This window comes from Salvelinus fontinalis, chromosome 3 (assembly GCF_029448725.1).
Source record: "Salvelinus fontinalis isolate EN_2023a chromosome 3, ASM2944872v1, whole genome shotgun sequence".
NCBI classification, from domain to species: Eukaryota; Metazoa; Chordata; class Actinopteri; order Salmoniformes; family Salmonidae; genus Salvelinus; species Salvelinus fontinalis.
This window is the reverse complement of record NC_074667.1, coordinates 39,813,289-39,822,797: the sequence shown is the minus strand read 5'-3', so window position 1 is coordinate 39,822,797 and position 9,509 is coordinate 39,813,289. Positions and strand designations below refer to the sequence as shown.

The 9,509-nt window shown below is 45.8% G+C and overlaps 1 protein-coding gene across 2 annotated transcripts in view; it reads right to left on the bottom strand.

Moving 5' to 3' along the window:
• Nucleotides 1-5,269: 5,269 nt before the first annotated feature.
• si:ch211-157b11.8 (microfibril-associated glycoprotein 4) overlaps nt 5,270-9,509 on the bottom strand; it is a 7,706-nt gene continuing 3,466 nt past the window's right edge. The window contains exons 3-6 of one of the 2 annotated variants that reach the window (XM_055915416.1): nt 9,081-9,158; nt 8,534-8,682; nt 7,979-8,241; nt 5,270-7,599 (exon numbers count right to left, since the gene is read on the bottom strand). In XM_055915416.1, the coding sequence (XP_055771391.1) occupies nt 7,269-7,599; nt 7,979-8,241; nt 8,534-8,682; nt 9,081-9,158 (821 nt within the window). In that variant the 3' untranslated portion in view covers nt 5,270-7,268. The remainder of the gene's footprint in view (nt 7,600-7,978; nt 8,242-8,533; nt 8,683-9,080; nt 9,159-9,509) is intronic. The other variant, XM_055915425.1, reaches the window with a different exon arrangement.

Below are 9,509 nucleotides of genomic sequence, written 5' to 3'. Positions count from 1 at the left end.
TTCCTCTTCTCTCTTGTAAAGGTGACAGATGACAGTTGAGCACGGGATTATTGGAGAGCAAATCAGCACATTCTGCAGACTAAATTCCTTCCTTTCACCCTCTATTAGTGTGCACAACATTTACGGCATCTACTGTTGTCTTCATATACAGTACATGTGTGGAGTTTGTGGTTGGAGATACACTGCACGCCTACACATTTGATTTGAGAAGGTGTTGCTTGAGGTTACCAACCAATTACACAACAAACCGTCCCTTACAAAAAAGCCCCTCCACCGCACCTCCCCTCTCTTCCACTCAATCCACCTGTGAGTACAGAGAGAGCATTAGAAACAGAAAAAAGAATGAGTTAGGCCAGCCACACGGCGCCCTCTATCTTCTCCTTCCCTCCCTCCCCTAACCCCTCTCCTTACCACATCAGGATACACTTGTTTTGGTGGGATCCGGTTTCAAACGGAACCCTGTCTTTCTCTGGTGAGCCGCAGGCCCGGTATTATTAGCAGACACATCCCGTCCCCTCTTAGTGGGCTGGTGGTCAGGGAGGGTCGCCCCTAACGGACTCTTAACCACCCCACCGCCTTACTAACCCCCCCACCCCCCCACCCCGATACACATTCCCACCCTCCCCCAAACTCACTCACCTCACCTTACATTGGGTCCAGAGTGCATTGCAGAGTGCATCCCTTCGTAGGGATCTTTACACGTTAAAGATCATAAAGGGATAAAGTAAGAGACTGCTTCTTCTCACTTACTGAGTTCTCTTTTATCTTTTCTCTTTATCCCCTTTTTCAATCTTTTCCTTGCAATCCCTCTAGCTGAACGCCAAGCCTTTATGCCTCAGCATAAGAAGTTAAGGCCGAGACCTAGCCCAGCAGCCCAGAGACTCTGAGTCACATGTCACAACTCTCTCTTACTATCCCCTCACTCTATGTGCCCCAAATGACCCTTAGGCCAGGATCTGCCGCTTCAAGTGTTGAGATAAGGTAAAGCATGACTCAGGTCAGCAGAAGCTCAGCTCAAGTCTAAACTCTAGTCCTACAGGAGTGAATGTGGGAATGCCATCCTCAGCTATTGTCATATAATTTTCATATGGCTATTCAGTATTCATACATTTCACATACTTTCAACAGTTGCTAAAGATCACATTAGGACCCACTGTGTGTTGTGGTTCAACTGCACTCTACCGTACAGATTACTTGGAGGGTCACAAGAGTGGAATGACTCACATCACTAAACGATTTAGAAACTCCTGTCCCCACATACTCTTCATATCTCTGTCCAATAGCTATAGAATGGTATCATGCTAAGCTGATCCTCCACTGTAGGATATATGATACAGCCAGAGAACCATAGAGGATAGAGTAATGATGAGGTCAAATCCCAGTGCAGTGGGAACGGACTCTTATTCCCATAGAGAGGCACTGATCACGTCCCCTGTCCCTCTCCGCTCTGCTCCGCCACAATGTGCTTCTTATATACACTTGGGTTTTCTGTATGCACTGTATGTTACCTTACTATTTATTTTCCTACAAAACACAATATCTATTGTCTGGTGACAGAGACCTCGCTTACACACATTGTGATTCTGCACGTAGCTGCACATTACCTCTGTGTGTTCGCTTGTGAATATTTTAGGCTTTTGCCTAGTTTGTTCCCAGATTAACTTTTTAGTACAGGTCAGAAAGAGATTATTTTTCCAGAACCGTCTCTCAACTTCAAGCGTCAACCCTCAGGCAACGCTGCCATCTGGTGCTGAGATCTGCTCTAGCGTTAGTGTGTTCAGACCTGCTGAGTGTGTCAGGATACAGCCCTAATTGAAGGCTGGATATAGAGTCCAGGCCCACACTTTGATTGGGCCTGTTTGGGTCAGGATGAGTTTCATTGTGTTGGATCTCTTTGCATAACAGTCTTTCTATTTTACGGTATTGGACTTTACAAAACTGAACAGGCCAACTGATTGTAGACTTCTACCATGTGCTCCCTAAAGGTTGTATCTAATACGGGAAAAGCAGAAAAAGAGTAACACTGAGTCTATCTTGGTCATATAACGCTCTTGAACATCACCAGTAGTGCTTTGAGGTTGCCATGGTAATGTTGGCACAGAACCAGAGGAGAGTGGGTTGTGAGAGCACCTGTCTGCTGACTCTCAGGGTCACTGTTGCCCAATGTCTATCTAGTGCCAGTCCCTAAGTGAGATGAGGCAGGTTGTTGTTCGTAAAAACACTGTGTACTCTGTGCTCCACTCTGTGCTGTTGAAATGGAACGGGTCACGTGTGCCACTTCCCCCAGGGGTGCATGGCGGTTCTCAGGGGGGATGTTGCTGGCTAACCGCTGCCCAGGCTGGGCTTCCGGCCCTTGGGCAGCTCAGCCTGCTGGGGCCCCTCTCGCCCTCCAGCACCCTCACTATCACCCAACTCCAGACACTGTGTCAGGATACTGTGGTGACACAGCCCTGGGCCCTCGGTTCCTCCAATGTCAAAAAGACTGATGGGAGGATAGGGGGAGAAAGATCCTTACAGGTATGAGGAGTTACTGAGTGACAGTGTTCTTAATCGTCAATGTAGTGATCTTCTTCTGCAGTGTTCCACAGCCATGTGTTCTGGCATAGTTTTGCCATGTTCAACTTGACTCTGTGAGCCTAAAAAATGATTGCAGGCCCACAAAACATAGCCCTTGAACAATACTGTAACTCCATCACACTACATCTACTTTGACGTTATATGCTGTTGATTGTGTCAGTGACAGTGAACTTGCCTTAGGTTTTGATCCTAACTGAAGATGTTCAGATCTGAGTTTGTCAGCACTAATAATGAACCTCAATAATGAGATTTTGAAGCTAATTTCCTACAATTCTAAGTATTTTAACATGGTTAAGGCTGTATTCTCAAACATTATAACAATATCAATGAGGGTCTGATTGTCTAGCTTTTATTTTGTTGATTGTAAGTTCTCAAAGATTTTAGACTATTATGGAAAAATATATAGGGCCATTATCTTTTCTACATACTTTCTATCTGGTTTTAGTGATTTAAGTTTACACCGAAAGCATTTTTCCATCCTAAACATGTATTAACATTTTTTGGGCGGGCAGGTCGACCACCAATTCGACCACCACAACATAAAGGACAATATGCCTGCTTTGGTTTTAACCCTTCTAACTCAACCCTGGCTGCAGTGATCAACAGTTCTCTCTTTATATATCCAACCACAAGGGGGTAGATTGTCTCTTATCCTACATCAAGTTACAATAAAGCCCAAAATTTCAGTCAATGATATGACAAAGGAGACATTATAGGAAAGTGTGTGTGAAGGGTGGACTGGTCATAGGGCAGTTAGGGCAAATGGCAGATGGCCTGGTCCATTTTTTGTCCAGTCGGCCTGTCTTACTTGAGGGTTTTGCCCGAAAGGGCTAATACCCTGCTGAAAAAAAACTGCTGGTCTGATGCTGGTCAAGCTTGTCTGACCAGCATGGTCTAGCTGCAGGGCAGTGCACAGACCTCTGGTGACCAGCATAACCAGGTCTATGCTGTTTTTTTCAGCAGGGTAATGGGGACCTCAAGGGAAAACATGGGCCAGTGTGTTAGAAATGCCCGGGACAATTTCTGTGTGTGTGTGTGTGTGTGTTTGTGTGTGTGTGTGTGTGTGTGTGTGTGTGTGTGTGTGTGTGTGTGTGTGTGTGTGTGTGTGTGTGTGTGTGTGTGTGTGTGTGTGTGTGTGTGTGTGTGTGTGTGTGTGTGTGTGTGTGTGTGTGTAAGAGAGAGATAATGATAACTGAAGCGGTATGATCAAACTACATCTGTGAGGGGAGAAGCCAGCTTGAAGCCTTTTCATCTCTAATAAAGGCTTGTTTCTATTAAGCCAAGCGCATCATTCACCTACCAATCAAGAGAGAGAGAGAGAGTGTGTGTGTGTGTGTGTGTGTGTGTGTGTGTGTGTGTGTGTGTGTGTGTGTGTGTGTGTGTGTGTGTGTGTGTGTGTGTGTGTGTGTGTGTGTGTGTGTGTGTGTGTGTGTGTGGTGTGTGCACGCGCGCGTGCATGTGTGCATGAGCATGAATAAGTGTGTGCTTTTCTGGAAGTAGTGTTTATTCATAAGTACAGTGTGGTCATTTGTACAAGTTATTGAACTTTACTGCATATAGTGTCTGCTATTCTGAGGACAGCGTGTGTGCTTGCTTTGATGCAGGCAGTATGTGTTTGTGCTTGTCGGTGTGTGTGCATGGGTAGTGTGTGTGAAATACTGTGGCAGGTTGGGAGTCTGCCTGCTCTCTGTCCATCTGTCTACATCAGAGTTCCGCCTTGCCCCCCCCCCCCCCCCCCCCCCCTGGTGTTATTATTAGCCACTCAGAGCTTGTTGGACAGACTGGCAGCTCGTCGCGAACGCTGCTAAAATGGGAACAGCAGTTTACACACCCCCTCACCCACCACTACCACATAGCCTCACCATCCCCAACGCACACACTCACACCCCGCACACACCCTGCACACACCTGCACACAGACAGTGCTCACACACGCACTCTAAACTCCCAGAAAAGCTCTGTGAACCACAGCCAGAGAGGGAGCCGCCCGTCTGACGCCAACTCCAGAGGACAGTCAGAGGTCAGTATGTGTGCGTGTGTACATTTGCGTGTGTGTGTCTCTTTCTCGCTCTGTGTGCCAGTGAGTGAGCGAGCTACCAAGGTAGGCTTCATCGTGCCCCTAATGCCCATCATGATTGTGTGGGATTTTGGTGTGGGACAGCGTGAAAGCTGTTACAGGTAATGTGTGGGTGGTACCAAAACTGAGCTGTTCTCTGTTGAGTGTCATAGCATAATTTCAAAAGAAGCACAGTTAGGGTTTGGCTGAGCAATCCCACAGCTGGAGTCAGAACACAGCGGCCTGGAGGCCTGTGGGTTAAGAGTGCTGAGTTGGCTTTCGGCTGCCCCTCTGTTGTACATTAGTACATTATCATGTTATCGGGCCATGGTTTGGAAGGGTCTGAGTATCACCCAACTGATAACTGACCCCCCTCTGCGTGAAGCTGGCACCAGTCAGGGGGGATGGAGGGCAGGAGACTCAGCCACCGTGTAACTCGGAATGTCTACATTTTACAGTGTAACTTGGGATTGTTATTGAAGCTATACACCTTGTTCACCTAGAAATACAGGTGAAAAATTAAAAGAGGTGCTTGTCCTCTTTGGTCAAGTACTGCACTCAACTGGCGTTTACCGTCAATAACACCATCAATAACACCTATAAACTGTTTTCAGAGACACAATAATGAAGTCATTGGTTATACGTGTCATAGCAATTTATTTGAACAGTAATTTCTCTACAGGCATGATTGTTATTGCACATTTCTACATTACATTTTTGTTGAAAGATTTGCAAAACATATGTATGAAAACTTTACAGTTGTCTTAATCTCATAAAACAAAAAGATTCTGCATGGTATATGACTTGAATTATGGATAATACAAATGAAGCAGGGGTGAGGAGCCCCTGAGCCTTTAGGGTCACAGATTCTGCTGGTTAATGGTGTAATTCAATTTCAACACATACTTTAATCATAAACGCTACCTTGTCCTGGACCTACTGTTTTCAACCCTCTCTCTCTCTCTCTCTCTCTCTCTCTCTCTCTCTCTCTCTCTCTCTCTCTCTCTCTCTCTCTTTCTCTCTCTCTCTTTCGACCTCTAAATGCTTAGCTATGAAAAGCAAACTGACATTTACTCCTAAGGTGCTGACCTGTTGCACCCTCTACAACCACTGTGATTATTATTTGACCCTGCTGGTCATCTAGTTTGAACATTTTGAAGAACCATCTGGCCTTAATGGCCATGTACTCTTATCATCTCCACCCGGCACAGCCAGAACAGGACTGGCCACCCCTCAGAGCCTGGTTCCTCTCTAGGTTTCTTACTAGGTTCTGGCCTTTCTAGGGAGTTGTTCCTTGCCACTGTGCTTCTACACCTGCATTGCTTGCTGTTTGGGGTTTTAGGCTGGGTTTCTGTACAGCACGTTGTGACATCAGCTGATGTAAAAAGGGCTTTATAAATACATTTGATTTGATTTTGATTTGACTTGATAAGGATAGAGTCATCTGACCAGTTTTCCATTTAACACCATATTTACACCTGGAAAAACTGATTTAATGGCTCACTATCCCAACATTATCCAGTGAATCAAACATCCAGTCATTAGCTGAGTAACAATAACCTTCACACACTCTGCAGCCAGATTAGGGTTTCCCTAGCCTGGTCCCAGATCTGTTTGTGTGGCCTTGCCAATATTGTTTGGAGTGACATGACTATAGGAGTTGGCAAGACAGCACAAACAGATTGGGACCAGGCTAATGTTCCACACCCTAGATTTGCATATACAGTACTGTGGCTCAGACTATTGTGTAGTAGGCCTATGTTTTAATTTGAAGATGTTAAGTCCCCTATATAGGGGACTTTAAGCGGTTCGGGACATGTTCCAACTGATTTTGGGGTACAAAGCGTTCTGTGAATGTCGTAGGTGAATGTGCCTTATATTGTCAGAAAGCCCCATCTGTCTACTCGGCGCTACCACTCTCTCAACGGAGCTGACTTGATGTGTCAGGTATCAGACACCACATTTGCATAGGGTGTCGTTTGCATAAACGTGTCACATTTTCTGGCCTATCCAGACAAAGAATCGATTCGCTCTGCTTATGAGTGACAGAGCCCAGCCTGGGAGGCGGCATATGAACAGTAACAGTCTAGCGTACCCAACAATTGTGGTTCATGTCGCTGTGATATTCTCAATCGGATTTAGAGATCTCAACATGAAAAAAGACTAAATAATTTCGAAGAATTTAAACAAGACAACATTCTCTTGATCACAGACAGACAAAATCACTTTGTGTTTAACGCTGAAGATGTAATGAGTCTGCACACATTTGAATGGTGTCTTTGCTCCGCTAAGTGGACTTTTAGGAGAAATGTCTCTGTCGTCAGTTATATGAAATTGTCACTAAATATGATCATTTATTTTACAGTTATAAGGGGAAATTTGTTAAATAGGAAAAAAACATAAATTATTTTTTATATTTTCATAATATTTTTACTATGTAATTGAGCTTGTGTCCTCATAAGTGAGTATATCTCAGCAATTTATAACCATTTTTTTACTGAAAGGTGAGATCTAGACCTTTCTATAACTATGCAACATTACCAGTTATTGTTTATGGCCATCTCCTGAAAAATAATGATGTTTGGGTATGTCTATGTTTGGGTATGTCTATCTACTAGCTCCCAGGTCAGTCTTCATTAGAAGTTGCGTGGGCGTGTCTTCATCTCCACACTCTTAAAGGAGTAGCGCTCTCCGCTGTGACTGTCTGTCAGGATGTACCAGGTGCCCCAGTAAATGCCATTGGTCAGCCCGCTGTAGCGCCCGCGGTAGAAGAGTCCATTCAGGTTAGACGCCAGGCAGGCGTCGAACCACCAGCCTGCACCATAGTACTCCGCACAGTTCCCTGATGTGTAGCGATCGTGGTCACGGTCGTTGGTGCTGAACGCTCGGCCATCATGGTTGTAGCGTTTACTGTAGCTTAGGGCATTGCCCGCATCACCAGAGTACTCCCGTGCTGTCAGACGGTACCTGGGAGAAGGACAGACAGCATTAACACCATGTACTACTATGTTAAAGAGATACGTTCACGCCAAAATTGAAGTTTGTCAGATGTTTTCAGACCTCAAAGGAGGTCTAATGTTAAAATGAGTCCACGTCCTACTCCACCTGTTGTGTAGATCCAGCTACATGCCTTAATCCCAAATGAATGGGAAAGATCGGCACCGTCTGATTTCAGGCCGTCCCTATCTTCCCATTCAGATGCCGTGGGACCTGAACTGATCTCCACATTATACCACTTTTGTTGTCGTTTGTCAAATACTTTCAAAGTTTGATTTTGTGGCAAATATTCTCTTTAATTTGTGTGTATCCTTGTTTGCTCATCGGTGTATGTGTGTGTTTGTATTACCTCTGTGCCTCTGCTGCCACTCTGAAAGTGTTGTAGGTGGCTTGGCGTTTCTGCTGGTGCCAGTCCTCCAGTTGTATACGCAGCAGGTGTTGACCAGTGTTGGTTAGCGCATGCAGCGCTGCGTTCCCCAGCCAGTATTCTCCCTGTGGGGAACCAAAACCCTCGCGGTACTCCTGCCACGTTCGGTTGAAGTCCACCGAGCCATCTCGCCGACGCTGGAACACTGTCCACCCCCCGCCTGCTGTCTCCATGTCACACTCTGCCTGGGGCAGGAGGGTGCAAAGGTCACAACTCCTGGACATCAGACATCGGTCACATTTACATCAGAGAATAATGATGAAGTTTGCCTGACCGTTGCCAATAGTAAAGGGAGTAAAGGGGGTGAGGAGTGAGAGATGTAACGCATTGAGAGTTTACTCTAATCTGTAAACTCCATACTATATTTTACTCTCTTTATCTCTCTGTATGTTCCCCTCCAAGCTCTACAGATGGGACATAACACATATACAGTATACAGGTTGTTTGCATTCAGTGTGTGTAAGTATTAGGAGGTACCTCCACTGCAGGTCTGTGTGGATCAGGCTGGATGGTGTAGATTCCGTTCTCTTTGATCCCCAAACGATAGATCTCAGCACAGTCCTGAGGATGCAGCCTCGCTGAGGGGACCACTGCAACACACACTCTTGCTCTTACAGCTGTATATTCTGTACGCACACGCACACACATACACAAACAGAGTACACACACACACACACAGAGTACACAAACAGTACACACACACACACACAGAGTAAACTCAGAGTAAACGCAGAATACACACACAGAGTACACACAGAGTACACACACACACAGAGCACACACACACACATACACACACACACACACACACACACACACACACACACACACACACACACACACACACACACACACACACACACACAGCACACACACACACACACACACACACACACACACACACACACACACACACAGCACACACACACACACACACACACACACACACACACACACACACACACACACACACACACACACACACACACACACACACACACACACACACACACACCACTCTCACCTGTTGGAGGGGGTTGTGTGATGCTCCTCAACAGTAGTATCAGGTCTTTCTCTCCCTCTCTCCCAACCGCTGCCCCCTCTAAACACATCGACAAAGAATAAGTTGTGTGTGAGATTGAGGACTCATCCTTCTGATCTGCTGTAGAAGTTATATGGTGGTTGTGAGATAGCAGTGAGCTATCTATCTGCCCTACTCATACCACACATAACCTTGCGTTCCTGTGCACTCACCTCTGACCGACACAGAGCAGGCCATACTAAGGCTCTGTTTAGTGTGTGTGTGTGTGTGTGTGTGTGTGTGTGTGTGTGTGTGTGTGTGTGTGTGTGTGTGTGTGTGTGTGTGTGTGTGTGTGTGTGTGTGTGTGTGTGTGTGTGTGTGTGTGTGTGTGTGTGTGTGTAGTGTTTGTGTGGTCCTCTTAAGAGATAGGAG